This window comes from Pelodiscus sinensis, chromosome 31 (genome assembly GCF_052426305.1).
Source record: "Pelodiscus sinensis isolate ZL-2025 chromosome 31, ASM5242630v1, whole genome shotgun sequence".
In the NCBI taxonomy this organism is placed as follows: domain Eukaryota; kingdom Metazoa; phylum Chordata; order Testudines; family Trionychidae; genus Pelodiscus; species Pelodiscus sinensis.
Window position 1 is genome coordinate 3,513,818 of NC_143082.1, and position 14,987 is coordinate 3,528,804.

General features: G+C 53.8%; 1 protein-coding gene across 1 annotated transcript; it reads left to right on the plus strand.

The window, feature by feature from the left end:
* Nucleotides 1–7,713: 7,713 nt before the first annotated feature.
* On the plus strand, nt 7,714–14,747 carry CALR (calreticulin). Its single transcript, XM_075902372.2, has 9 exons — nt 7,714–7,892; nt 8,927–9,028; nt 9,579–9,782; nt 10,464–10,558; nt 10,682–10,891; nt 11,048–11,161; nt 12,083–12,226; nt 12,782–12,874; nt 13,626–14,747. Exons 1-9 carry the CDS (start codon nt 7,805–7,807, stop codon nt 13,830–13,832), a joined length of 1,257 nt encoding a protein of 418 aa, XP_075758487.1. The 5' UTR covers nt 7,714–7,804; the 3' UTR covers nt 13,833–14,747.
* Nucleotides 14,748–14,987: the final 240 nt, after the last annotated feature.

A 14,987-nucleotide genomic window follows, 5' to 3' on the forward strand; every position in this document is an offset into this window, starting at 1 on the left:
CCGAGGGGAGCCAGTTTAAAACCCACTTCCCTTCGCGGACCGGCTTCCTGTCACCCCACACTGTTGCCTCTGATACAGAGGCAGCAGCACGGGGTGACAGTTAAGGATGTTAACTAACGAGTAATTTACTAGTCGAGTAGTCAATGGAATTTCCATCGACTAGTCGATCGGCACTTCTGCATTTCTCCTTTGAAGTGTCATTTCAAAGGAGGAATGTGGAACTCCGCGTACAGCCCAGGGCCAGCGGGAAGTCCTGCTGACTCCGGGCTCCACGCAGGCGCTTACCCTTTGAAATGCACAAGAGCTCCCAGGGGTCTTGTGCATTTCGAAGGGTAAGCACCCGCGTGGAGCCCGGGGTCAGCAAGACTTCCCGCTGGCCCCGGGCTGTACGTGGCGTGCCAGCTTTGAAATGTACAAGAGTCCCCAGCGATGGCTCTTGTGCATTTCAAAGCAGAAGCACCTCATGAAGCCTGGGATCAGCGGCGGACTCAGGCTATGTCTATACTGCACTGTTTTGCGCAAAAAAATGCAAATGAGGTGAAGTGTGGCATATTGCCGCACCTCATTTGCATAATTAATGAGCGGCCGCTTTTTGCGCAAGGGGCTTTTGTGCAAAAAGGAGCCTTCTACACAGCTCCTTTTTGTGCAAAAACCCCTTCTTGTGAGCCGTTCTTCCTGGAAAAAAAGCGGAAGAATGGCTCTTGCACAAGAGTGGGTTTTTGCACAGAAAGGAGCAGTGTAGATGGCTCCTTTCTGTATAAAAGCCTCTTGTGCAAAAAGTGTCCGTTCATTAATTATGCAAACGAAGCACAGCAATATTCCACACTTTGCCTTATTTGCATATTTTCTTGCATAAAACAGCGCAATATAGATGGAGCCTCAGAGTTCCCCTCTGACCCCGGGGTCCATGCTGCACTGCCGCTTTGAAATGCCACGCGGACCCCGGGCTCCATGTGGCATTCTCCGGAACCCAGGATCAGCTGAGGACTCCCCAGCTGACCCCAGGCTCTGCGCGCTTTGAAATGCCACGCTGGAGCCCAGGGTCAGTCCCCAGCTGATCCTGGGCTCCGCTTGGCATTTCAAAGTGGCAGCGCTGCACCTAGCCCAGGATCAGCTGAGGACTCCCTACCTGACTCTGGGGTCAGCAGAAATGCCGCAGGGAGCCCGGGTTCAGCTAGGGAGTCCCCAACTGACCCCGGGCTCCACTCGGTGCTGCTGCTTTGAAATGCCGCGGCAGCGTTTCAAAGGGGCAGCGCTGCACAGAGCACAGACTCCGTGCAGCGCTGCCATTTTGAAGTACCCTCTCTTCCTCCCTTTGCCGTCTCTATCTGATAGAGGTAGCAAGTGTGTGTGAGGGGGGAGAATCAACTAGTCGACTCGACTATCCGATAAGCATTTGCTTTTCAGATAGTCGACTAGTCCTTAACATCCTTAGTGGGTGGTAGGTGTATGTGTGTGTGGTCGTGGTTGTGGTCTATCTATAGCATTGACCTATAAGCTTTTGCTTATCAGTTAATTGATTATACCATTACATCCCTAGTCCAAACCAAGTGTGGGCTGAGCTGAGTTGCCACCTGAACACCTTCCTCAGCCTGCAGAACAGGGTGTTCAGTGCATGTGCTTCTGTCCCCATCTCTCTCTTTCCGCCTCCACCAGGATATTGGCTTGCGCAGTCTGCCTCTCACATGTGCCAACAGCCTGCAGGCTCAGAAGAGGGAGGTTTGGGTAGTTGCTCTCTAAGGGCTATAACTCTCTAGCATAGTGAAAGCAAAAACTAAAAGACACACCCCCTTTAAATCCAGCCTAAGGTCCAGGTAATGGGAGCAGGGGTTGGGGGACTGGGAGGCAGGACTCCTGGGTTCTTGTGTCATCTCTGGGAGGGGAGGGGGGTGTCCCATAAGGCACCTGTACTCTGATATAAGTGCAGTCACATTAGAGGCTGGACAGGTATAACTGGCTCTCAAAATTCACAGCCCCAGCAGTAATTCTGCTGTACCGAACCTGCACGTAGAGCACATCCTGAGGCATCTTGGTCAGAACTGTGAAGTCCCAGTTGGTGAGACTGTGTCCGGAATGCTGGGAGGACCAAAGGCCAGAGCCCACCTTTTAAAACAGCTGTTGATAAATCAGAACACCCTGGAGGAGATCCACAAAAACAACCCCCAGAGAGGCTGAATGAAAGAGCGTCAGCTGTTGAGCTTAGCAGAACGCAAGCGAGGTGATGAGGCTGCAGTGTTTCAGCCCCGTCACTGGGAGAAACTACTGGGTGCAGGATGGCCCTTTATTCTCACAGAGAAAAGCAGAACAAGCAGCAAAGGCTGGAAGCTGAAGCCAGTTTAGAAACAAGGCAACAATTTTTAAATCAGGCTGATTGACCAGGAGACTAGCACTAAGGGGCAGCGATGGCTTCCCATTCGCACAGGGGGCTTTTCTGGAAGAGGCTTTGGCCAAACACAAGTTACTGGATTAATCGCAGGGTAACTGGGTGACGTGTACTGGCCTACAAGACGCAGGAAATTAGACTAGATGTCCTAGTCTGGTTCTTTTGCCCTTAGTCTCTATGGATCAATTTATGATCGCTGCATGGGCAGAGTTAAGGTTGCTTGGGTGTCTGAATTGTGGGTTTCCAGCTGTAAAGTGCTTGGCTGTCTCACTGTAACTGGGACAGTCCTGATGTTAAAACAGGACAGGGACGTTCTACCCTTCAGTTACTGACATGGTCTCCTAATCTTAATTCCATTTTAATTTAGGTTTCCCACATAGGGACCACGTTCCCTGCCATCACACCAGAGTGGAATACACCTCTCGCTCAGCGCCCTGTAGTGGTCCAGTGAAGAAAAATCTCCCAAGCACTCAGGTACCTGAGATGGGACCAGTATGAATACCAAGCGAGAAACCTGTGCCTGCCAGGGGCAGAATCCACCAGCAACAGGAGGATCTGAGTCCCTCCTGGCCTACAAAGACTTTCCTGTCCCTCTGCAGGTTAGTGATAGTCTCATGCCAAGCCTGAGCCCTGTGAGCATTTGCCTGGAGTGCCTCGCTGCTGTTCCACTGTGCACTCACAGAATTCACAGTTCCGCTAGCCCCGAAGGAACCAGCCCCCTTCAATTCACTGTTCTGCCTAAGGCCTTGACTATACTGGCCATTTTGTTTCCAAAAACTCCCTTTTGGTGACTCAGCAGTGAGAGTGTCAACAGTGCAATGCGACCGTAGTTAGGAAAAACACCCAGTTTTGGTGCCAAAACACTTCCACCGCTGCAAGAGACTTTTATCTTTTTCCCTCCCTTAATTATCAACAGAGCCGGGCTTTTGTCTACACTGGGAAGGTTTGGCGACAAAAGTGCTGTCAACAGGCAAAAGCTGCCGAAAGTGAAAACTAGTCATGCCATTTTTTCTGCCTCCCGTTGTCACCATTTCATGGACACATGGCTAGCACTCTGATGACAGACAGATTGTATTCCCAAAAAGCAGTTTTTGGTGACAAAACATGTCAGCATTGACAAGCCCCCATGTGGACCCTGCTGTTTGTTTTGTGGAGAGGACTGGCTTCTGCCAGTATCCAACACCACTTGCCCTGGTGGCTCTGCTCAGTGTTTTGTGATCTCTGCTGCCCTGCAGGCTTGCACCCCCCCCCCTCCCCTTTCAAAGCTCTGGGAAGTATCTGGCAGTTGAGCGAGCTGCTCTGTTTGGGGAAACAAATAAGGAAGAAATCATTGGAAGGCTCCTGTTCTGACCTGCTAGGAACACAGTGGCAGGCAGGCTGCTGCTGCAGGGGGAGGGCTGGAGAGGCCGCTGTGCTGCTTTGCCGTTCCTCAGCACTGAGAGCTCATAGATCTACAAGGGAATCCCAAGAAGCGCGGGAATCAGCTTTGCTTTCCCACAACTCCGCCTGGTGGGATGCTCCCCCACAATGCTTTGCTCTGTCTGTTAGCAAGGTGCTAGCCAAGTGGCCATGAAATGATGACAATGGGAGGCAGAAAAACTGGTTTTATCGGTTTTCACTTTCGTTGACTTTTCCACGTCGGCAGCACTTTTGTCGCCAAAATTTCCCAGTGTAGACAGAGCCTAACGTAGCACAATGTGAGTATGGCGAAAACACGGTTCCGTTTATCGAATGGAGGAACAAGTGAAAACAAATGGTGATCTCTAAAATCCAATCGCAGCATGCATCCTAGAGCCTGCACTTAACTAATGAGGTATTTTCCAGTCTCCTAGCACTGAGCTCACCCCAGAGCCTTTCTTCCAGTGCTTTACAGGCCCTCCAGTGCCTATGACCCTCCATTGAGAAGACACGCTGCCAGCAGCCTAGCTCCTCGGTGAAGGATAAGATCTTGTCCCCTCTTCTCTTCTGTTATGTAGCTACAGAATTAAGTTCCTTTCCCCAAAAGACCCTCCCTTTCATCTTTTCTCTTTGCAAGCCCTCACGCTTGACGCTGGCCAAGACAGCAAAGGTCTCTGGGAGCATCTACTGGTTTGTATGCTGATTGAATTGGCCCTGGGCCATGCAATATACACACTCCAGCTACGTCTAGACTGGTATGATTTTCCGCAAATGCTTTTAACAGAAAAGTTTTCTGTTAAAAGCATTTGCGGAAAAGAGTGTCTAGATTGGCACAGACGCTTTTCCACAAAAGCACTTTTTGCGGAAAAGCGTCCGTGCCAATCTAGATGCGCTTTTGCGCAAAAAAGCCCCGATCGCCATTTTCGCCATCGGGGCTTTTTTGCTCAAAACAAATCTGAGCTGTCTACACTGGCCCTTTTGCGCAAAAGCTTTGCGCAAAAGGACTTTTGCCCGAACAGGAGCAGCATAGTATTTCCGCAAGAAGCACTGATTTCAGACAGTAGGAAGTCAGTGTTCTTACGGAAATTCAAGTGGTCAGTGTAGACAGCTGGCAAGTTTTTCCGCAAAAGCACCTGCTTTTGCGGAAAGCTTGCCAGTCTAGACACAGCCACCCTGACAGAAAGGGAAACATGGTTTTTCCTTCCTGCCTGGGGACTGCTTTATCTCACAGACCTTGAGACATGATTCCTTACATATCCACACATCCGCTTTGCAATCATCACAATGTCCAGTGTCTTGCTGGCTTTGGGTAGAGACTTCACAGGCCACCGTTTGGCATGCTATAATATAGATATTAGCCCCACAAGATCCCTCTAACTCTACACACGCCTCTGTCCTCTGCCAGCTGGTATCAAGGGGTCGCAAACCCCCTCTGCTACTGGAGGCCCTTTTGGTGTATGTGTGGTATATTATGCAATTGACAAAAGGAAGAACCCAATGCGCAGAGCCAACAGCCAAAAACCTGGTGCATGGAGTGGCAGCAGGAACCCCAGGTACTAGGCCAGGAGCCTGGGGTGCTGTAGCACTCCTTATCCCCCTAGTTCCCATGTCTATGGCCAAAAGCCCCTTATGGAAGCATCCTGGGATTTGGCCCAGTGATCACCCATCCAGCCTAGCTTCCAGGATCTGAACTGGACTCAACGGCTCTGTTCTGCACAGGCGGTCCTTTGGGGAAGTCGCACTCCCTTGGGAAAGTCACGGTCCCACCAGCTCAGAACACGATAGCTGCTGCTTATCTGGGATCTTCTTCTTCATGATGCTGTGGTTAAGGGAGAGATGAGGCACCGAGATTTGTAATAACGAGAAACCCAACAAGTCCGACCTCTTGGGCAGCCTATCCTTACAGACACTCAAACTAGTTCCCTCTTTCTTTTCCTCTGTAACTTATCTCTCTGGCACACCCTGCCCTGCCATCTCTCTTGGGCCTTGCTGCCAGCTAAACCGTTGGGGTTGCAAAAGAAAATCCGTTTGTGTGGCAGCCCCATGGGGCTGGGGAGCTCGTGTAATAGAAATCTTAGAGTTCAGTGGCACAACAGACCCCAAGAATGGGGTGAGATTGGACAGCCTGTCTGTTATGTAAATGATGCTAGGCAGACAATGATAAGAGGACAAGGACATCTGTGTTCAGGGAGGCCAAAGGTGATGGGCACTATAGAAAATCCACAGATAGTGTGGATGGGGTAAAGAGGGCTGCATGGTGGGGTGCATATGGGGATGGAGAGAGGGATGTGTGTGGATGGAGGGGTGAGTGCATGTGGGGACAGAGGAATTACCAGTGGGGTGTGTATGTTTTGGGATAGAGAGGGGGCATGTATGAAATGCGTGCATAGTGGGGTGTGTGAGGGATGGGTGAATGGGAGTTTGAGTATGGGGCTAGAAGATGTATGTGGGGATGGGTGGAGGGAAGGATGCGTATGGAGATTGAAGGAATTGGTGGTTGAATAGCGAGGTGCATATGGATTTGAGTGGAGGGATGCTATGTATGGGATGGATGGATAGTGGAGAGTGTAGCGGGGTAAGGGTATGGATGAGAATGGAAGGGTGTTTATGGGGATGGGTGGTTAGTGGGGTGCATGAAGGGATAGGTGGTTAGAACATGTATGTGTGGATAGACAGATACTCTATTAAAACCGTATCTCAGAATCCTCTGATTGAGGGTCCTGAATTGGCCTGGGGCAGACCCCTGCTTACTGGCAGTCTGGGCACAGGTTAGCCAGGCACCTGGCTGGCCATCTGCTGGGTATGTGTAACGTCCCAGAGCTGTTTCCTGTTAGCTGGGGGTTTTGCCCCTGTTTTGAACAGTGTTGTTCTGAGCTCTTAAACAGACAGCTAGTTCCGTCTGTGAGATGGCTGCTTTTTTGTGCCAGGCAAGGAATCCCTATACAAACAGCCCCCACAACCCACCTCAGAAACAGCTGCATCTCAGCATTGGGTGAGGGATCCCTGAATGAACAGCTGCTGTGCCCCACCCCAGAAGATGCTGCATGTTAGTAGTAGGGAGGATAGTAAATAAATAAGCCAGGGAAGCTGCATTTCAGAGATCTTTGTTCACACAGCTTGCAAATCGTGTGCACTGCTGCAGGAGGGGCTGTAGAAATGGGGAGGCTTTGGTATTAGAACTTCCTCCACAGTAGAACCTTTAGCTCTTTACCATGCACAGAGCCCTGGCACTGGCTATTTCTCTTCTTTAGATTTCCTGGACAGACTTTACGAAGGCAAAGATGAAACATTTTGGGGCCTCTGCGAGAAGCCGTGCCTTTAGCTGGGGACTCACAAGCCTTCAGTGAAGGTAGGTTGGTCTCTTCACAGAGGGGAAAGTGGGGCCTAAGTGAGTTGACCGAAACCTCAGGAAAAGTCAGTGGCAGAGCAAAGACGTCCTGGCTCCCAGCTGCTGTCTGCTGGACCCCTCCCAAAGAGAGGCTCGCAGCCATGGACCCCCAGGTTAGCATGCATCACCGCCCTGTACCCAGGTCTCCTTCCCCCACTAGGGTTCTTTTATCACCTGCCCCGCTCGTGGTTATTATGGGCTGGGCTGGGCTAGGGTGACCCCCATTGACCAGGGGTGAGAACGAGCCCGATCAGCTGTGAGCTGGCCCTTTAAGAGCGCCCGAGAGATCACGTGACCTGACAGGCGGCGGCGACGCAGCCAGCGAGAGGAGGAGGCGTCTCCCCCCGAACGCGTGGTCGCTCTTCATTGGCCGAGCCCGACAACCAATTGCAAGCGGCCATCTGGGACGCCAACGTTCGGGGGCGCAGCCTCACTCGTCGCGCGGGGTGCCCGCCAATGGGAGCGCGCGCCGCGAGGGCACGGGCCAATGGGGAGCTGGCGGGGGCGGGGGCCGGGCCGGGCCGCCTATAAGAGCCGTCGCCGGCGGCGGCGCGCCCGCAGTGTCCGGTGCGCCGCTAGGTGGGGGCGTCTCGAGCCGTGCAGCTTCCCGGGTCGCGAGCGTGGGACCCAGCGCGATGAGCCCGCTGCTGGCGCTGTGCGGCCTGCTGGGCCTGGCGGCGGCGGGGCCCGCCCAGCTCTTCAGGGAGGAGTTCGGGGACGGAGGTGAGGGGGGGGGGTCACGGCCGGGGGGGGGGCCCGGGGACACCGCCCCCCCCTTTGACTCCTGCACCCGAGACCCGGGCCTGGGCCTGCCCCCACCCGGCCTGTTGGCCTCCTCCGGGGGGGGGGGGGTGCGGGGAGTCCTAGAGACACCCCCCCCCGCTGGGAGGGGCCCCCCCCACCCCTGCTCGAGCATCGCCCGCCTGCTCTGCACGGACCGGTCCGTGCTCGGGGGCACGTGGGGGGGGGCAGAGCGGGGCCCGGGGGGGGCCCGGGCTCAGCCCCTCTGTGCCTGGAGGGTGGCTGGAAGGAATCTGGCGGCGGTGCAAGCCTGCAGCTGTAGGTGAAGCCCCCCCCCCCCCCGCATTTCTCATGCCCAGCTGGAGCCGGTGTCATAATCTGTTTGGGAGGCCAAGAAGCCCCGAGGTGAGCCCGGCTTGCTCCTTTGCTTCTTGTCCCTACGGGAGCTTTGAGTGACTGGCCCAGCCACTGCAGACGGATGTACCGGCACCCCCAGGGCGTGCTGATCCGAGGCACTAATCAGCAATATAAGCTGTTATACAGATGCTATGTTCCATGTTGGAGGAGGCTGCATTTTAGCAGCACGTGACTCAGTTCCTGGGTATTGTCTTCTAGTCGGGAACAGCTAGTGCTCATGTGAGGAGGAATGCAAGATTCTGCTCTGCACTTGACCATGCCTGAGGCAGAAAACTTCCACTCGGCCTGCTGAATGAAGTAGGCATATTATTGCGAGGGGGTGTGTGGGCTAGTGGCTGGAGCCCTGGGAGTCAGAACTTTGCAGGGGTAGTGACTTCCTTTCTCCCTTGGTTCCCTGCCTGGTGAAAGAGACTTACTCCAGGCTGACTGGCTTACCCAACCAGTTTGAGAGCTCTTCTCTGGCCTGTGATGATGGAGCAAGGTAAGGTACAGGGCCTTCCTCAGTCAATGGCCAAGTGTGGGCTGGGTCTGTAGGTCACATTCCCACCTTCTGAGAGCTAGGGCCTGTTCAAACTGATGCCTGGGTCTCTTCCCCACAGATGCCTGGACAAGTCGCTGGGTAGAGTCAAAGCACAAGTCAGACTATGGGAAGTTCAAACTGACGGCGGGGAAGTTCTATGGGGATGCTGAGAAGGATAAAGGTGAGAAGTTGTGTGTGCGCGTGCGCGTGCTGCATTCTGCTATCCCTCCGGGGATGTACTGAGGAGATCGGGGCATCTTTTCTTAACTATCTTGCCCATTGGCTCCTCTGGCTGGTTCCTACTTGCCTCCAAGTCACCCAGCACTTCTATAAATACCTTAGCATCAAATCAGCCCAGTACATCCTTCTCATCCTACTCTGGCTGTAATGGGTTAGCTTTCTGGGTGCTGCTTGGATCGGGTGCTCTCTGGGACAGGACTGGCTTTCTGCACAGTGGAGCATGGGTCCATGACTGACAGAACCCCATAATGCACCTATGTATGTGGCTGGAGGAGGGATATCTCTTTGCTGCCTTGTGCCCTGTTAGCTTTATGTTAGTGGCATGGGGCTCTGTATGCAGGCACCATGCTGCAGAGTGCTGAGCATGAGCAAAGAGGCCTGTTGCCCAGATGTGCTGAGCTCTGAGGCCAGCTGAGCTGTGAGGCCAGCTATGTGAGGAATCCTGCTCCCCTTAGCTGGCAGCTCATGACTCTCTCCCCTCCCCTTGCCAGGCCTCCAGACAAGCCAGGATGCCCGTTTCTACGCCCTGTCCGCTCGCTTTGACCCCTTCAGCAACAAGGACAAGACCCTGGTGGTGCAGTTCACTGTGAAACATGAGCAGAACATTGACTGTGGTGGTGGCTATGTCAAGCTCTTTCCCTCAAGCCTGAGCCAGGAGGACATGCATGGGGACTCAGAGTACAACATCATGTTTGGTGAGTGGCTCTGCGTGGGACAGCTCCATAGCCTTTGCTGGCTGTGGATTACCCACATGGGCCTGGACTGAGGTTAGGGTCTCATGCAAAGCAGGGTGGGGCTTGCAGTGTGTGGATGGGAGCTCTCCCAAACCTTGGGAGTGGCTGGGGGTGCTTAGTGGCCCAGCATTGTGCTAGGAAGCTGCTGGATAACCCATGTCATATGGGGCCAGTGGTGTGGCTGGATGGCTTCAGCTGCCAAGGGGGTTCTTTGCTTCATGCCCTAAGAGGTCATGCATTGTTGCTCTGCTCCACCCCAGTGGTAGATGAAGGAACTTGAGACTTGCACCTGAAATACAAACTCTGTCCCGTAACTCCCTGGGATGGTTTCTCCTGAGAATCCTAGAGACCAGCCTGTCCTAGATGGCTCTGTTCCCCCAAACATTGCCCCTGTCTTTTCTGCTGAGTGGCCTGCCAGGTTGGGGGGAGGGGAGAGTCTAGTCTGAGCCCCATTCAACACCTACTCTCCCTGCTGAACCTGTCACTAGCTCCACACTGGGCCCTCTATTTGTGAGCTAGCACCTGGTCCTGCTGGGGCTGCATTTGCCAGCTCTCCGCACTGGAACAAAGTGATTTGTCATTTCAGGCCCTCCTGAGCCAGGCTGGTTTGCTCTGCTAAACTGTGGCTTGTTTCCGATCCAGGCCCTGACATCTGTGGTCCAGGGACCAAAAAAGTGCATGTGATCTTCAACTACAAAGGGAAGAACGTTCTGATCAACAAAGACATCCGCTGCAAAGTGAGTATCCTGGCATAGGGCTCCTGCCCTGCCACGGGGGCCTGGAGTGAGATCTCCTTGGCCTGGAGCGGAGAGCCTTCCTCCAGCCAGGTCCTCTGATCCCCGGCTCCTTCCCTTGCCCAGGACGATGAGTTCTCCCACCTCTACACCCTCATTGTGCGGCCTGACAACACCTATGAGGTGAAGATCGACAACGGCAAGGTGGAGTCAGGCAGCCTGGAGGAAGACTGGGACTTTCTGCCTCCCAAGAAGATCAAGGATCCTGAGGCCAAGAAGCCGGAGGACTGGGATGAGAGGGCCAAGATAGATGACCCTGAGGACACTAAGCCTGAGGTGAGCTGGGGGGCTGCAGATATAGGGCTAGACACAGGCTGGCATTGTGGTGCTCCATGTGGCCAGCTGGTGGGGACAGATTGTAGGGGAGAGAGGAGGGCTTTGTGCCCCCCAGAGGGAGGAGTTGACAGCAGATCTCTTCCTCTGCCCCCTCAGGATTGGGATAAGCCCGAGCACATTCCCGACCCTGACGCCAAGAAGCCGGAGGACTGGGATGAGGAGATGGATGGGGAGTGGGAGCCTCCAGTGATCCAGAACCCAGAGTACAAGGTGAGGCTGGGATCCCTCACTGTAAACTTGCACAAATGCTGTGGCTTCCTGAGTGGAGGAGCCATGGGCTGTGCAGCTCTGCTGCAGTCTGTGCTGTGCATCCATGTAGCCGTGGATGAGGTCTGAGGTCTGACTCTCGCCCCTTACTGCATTGGATTGACATGAGCCTCATCAACGCATCCTGCCCTTGCAGTCCTAACCCCCCCAACGCCTCTGTGCAGTGCCAGTGAGCAGTCCTTTCCTGGTGCCACCTCCTCCCTCTGCAGGGGGGGAGGAGATGGAGTCTTTAATGCCCCTTCCATCTATTGCAGCAACACTCTCCCAGTCTGACCAGCTGCTGGCAGAGCTGGTAAGGGAGGCTGTGAAGCGCTCCAAAGAGCAACCTGGGAATGTACCTTGGTTCTCACTTGGCATGTGGCAATTTAGGGTCAGATTGACAATTTGAGGCAATTTAGGCAGAGGGGTTGTTGGATCATTTAGTCTGATGGCCTAACACAGGCTACAGAACTGCCCTGCAGTAGTTCCTAGAGCTGAGCTCCTGAGAGCTTCAGGCATGAGTTAAAGCCTGCCAGTGACTGAGAATCCACCATGCTCTTTGGTTCAGGGCTCCGGCCCTGCCTGGGGAGAATCCAGGGTGCTAGACTGGGCATCCTCTGGGGCAGGCTCAGTTGATGTCCAGATGGCTCTGAAACCAGCAGTAAGTGAGGCCTTGAGCTCCTGCTCGCCTGAAACTCTGGGCCCATGAGCCTCAGTGTAGGGCATTGCATAAAGGAGACAGCTTGTCCCACTCTTGGCGCTGTAAAACTTGCAGGCAGAGCTGCTTGTCCCAGTCTCTGGCCTCTCCCCAGATCTCCCTTGTTGGAGATGAGGTGAAATTCCTTTCCCGGCTCACTTGATTTCTCACATGCTTTGGCTTCCCAGGGGGAGTGGAAACCCCGCCAGATCGACAACCCTGATTACAAGGGAAAATGGGTGCACCCTGAGATCGACAATCCAGACTACACCCCTGACCCCAGCCTGTACTCCTACGACAACTTTGGTGTCATCGGCTTGGACCTATGGCAGGTACGCTCCTCCCCAGAGGGCTGGCCGGGGTGAGAATTGGAAAGCCCTAGCAGTGGCATCGGCCTGATGCCACCTGGCACTGGGGGTTGTGGGGAAATTCCCCTAACTCGGCTCTGCTTCTGGCTGAGTCCCTGGAGCACCAGCTGCAGTAAAGCACTGGAGTATCCAGTCTGATGGGACCTGGGCCTTGTACTTGGCTGTGCTGCAGGCAGACAGCTTAGCCTGCCCTCAGACTGCTGGCTTCTTGCATCAGAATGCTTCCCTCACCAGAAAACAGCTCTGTACGGATACAAAGTTGGTATCTGCATCCGCACCTGCAGCACTTGGTGGATTTGCAGGGCTCTACGAAACACATGCTTGTACTTTGCCCAATCCTTGAGAATTCAGCCTCTACTGTGGTTGAGAAGCATGAAGCTCTTTTCTGGCAGGACTTTTACTCCACCCTTTCTTGCTGAATGACACCCTCCCCACCCCATACTTGGAGCAAGCTGGGTGAGGTTGTGCTGAGGCTCTGTGCAGCCAGGAGCAGCCAGTCACTAGTTCTCTGCTTTTCAGGTGAAATCTGGCACCATCTTCGACAACTTCCTGATCACAGATGACGAGAAGTTCGCTGAGGAGTTTGGCAATGAGACCTGGGGGGCCACCAAGGTACTGGCTAACCTGGGGGAAGGCGCTTCTGTTCCCTGCCAGAAGGGATTCCCCTTGCCAGCACCTGTCTCCTCCCTCTGGGCCAACATTGGGGAAGCACTGCTCTGAGCCAGAGCCTGCCCATGGTCCCCTCCTCCCACCAGTTGGGCGGGCTGGCAGGCAGTGCAGTGACAGTCACCCCCTGGGGCTGTCCTCTGTTCCCAGTGAAGCACCTCTTAAGCAGGACTAGCTGAGTCCAGTGGTTTACTGTTGACTCTTCAGTGTTAACTCGGTGGTGGGCAGCTGTAATAAGCCACCTCTGAAATCTGGTATTGGGGGGCAGGGAGAGGAGGCCAAGTAGCTTCCATAAATGTCCTGAAACACAAATCCTGTAATGGCTGCATACCCTCTCTGAATAGACAGGGTGTCAGGAGGGGGGCTACAGCTGGAGCAGGATTCCTGACCTGTGAGGTGAATGTCTGAGCCAAGCCATGAAGGTATAACGTGGTCTGCAATTGCGGAGAGGTTGGAGTCCAGTCTCCTAGCTCGCTGAGTTCTTGCAGTGTCTCCTTATTACTTGGCCCAAACTAGTCTGAGGACAGCACCATTCTCCTTGTGCAGATGGGAGAAACAGAGGCCCAGAGGCAAAGTGACTTGGTGAAGGCTACCCAGGGGATCTGGCAAAGCAGGGAGTCCCAGACTAGTGCCTAAACCACTTGCCCTATGCTTCCTCTTCCTTTTGCCTAACTTATGTTGCCATCCATCTCACCAGGACGCTGAAAAGAAAATGAAGGAGCAGCAGGACGAAGAGCAGCGGAAGAAACAAGAGGAGGAAGATAAGAAGCGGAAAGAGGAGGAAGGGGACGAGGAGCCCGAAGGGGAAGATAATGAAGATGAGGATGATGATGATGACGACGAACCCGAGCCTGAGAAGGAGGAAGAGGAGGAAACGGAGGGACCAGTGAAGGATGAGCTGTAGAAGGCGGTTCCCACAGCACCACTCCTCTGCTGAGCCTCACCCTGGACCGTGTGGCTTGCTTGGTTAAACCCAAATGAGGGGGGAGGGGATACAGTAATGTCTCTGTGAGACTTGAACTTTTTTATTGGTGTTTCTGTTTGTGTTTTTTTTTTTTTCACATGCCCCCAATGCCATCAACAATCTATTCATGTCAGTACAGCTCTAGGCCCTGCAGGGCATGAATGTATGGTAAAGTTAACAGTAGAAACTTAACCCTTGGTTCAGGCAAGAATGGCAGCATGGAATACTTCTACTGGTGGCGAGCTTCTCTACTGGCTGGCTTCAGGTGCTCTGCAAAGGGGCATATAGGAGGCAGAGTATCTCTCCTTCCCCTTCGCCAGTCCCTTACCTGCCCTGTCCCTCAAAGTTTAGTCTCCCTGAATGGGTGGGGAGGTTGATTGTCTTTTCCTCTGTTCTCAAGCACGGGGGTGGGAGTCTGTAAGACTGCAGTATTATGTCTCTTTTCAGCAGTCTGTTCTAGGGAACTGTAGCTGTGGGGAGAGCTCCTGCTCAAAGTGAGTGGCTCAATCCATTCCCCCTAGCTCACTGCTGCACTTTTTTTATAACTGCAGCATCTGTCCTGGCCTCTCTTGCAGCCACAGCTGGTGCCAAAGCCAGTTCAAATGCAGGTGATAGTAACTCTAAGCAATTTCTCCCCTCCCCTTCTTTTGGGATGCTGAAGCAAACATCTCCTGTAGTTCTTTAATCTTGTATAACAGCCCTGCTACCCTCCACAATCCCCCTAGAAATTGCATAGAGCTATTGGCACAGCGGTGGGGAAATGGCACTGGTAAGAGTGAGGAGACTGTTGTCTGGGTGAGGGAGGTTGCTGGGGGGGGAGGGCACTTGCAGTGGGTAAGGGAGTAGAGTACGGAGTCCAAATCTTACTACGAAATAAATATATTGGGTGGGGGAGGGGAATGAAGGGACGAGGTGGGGGCTGGGAGGCTTCTCATGTTCACTTGAATGTATGAATGATTGAAGATTTCTATTAAATTAAATCCTGTGTCTGGCCTGTGACCTGCTTTCCCTGGGCTCTCTGCTGGGCGGGGGCTAGGGGGCAAGCTCCGCTGGAGGGGGCCAGCGCTAAGGCCGAGTCCAAGGGCTCCAGCTGGG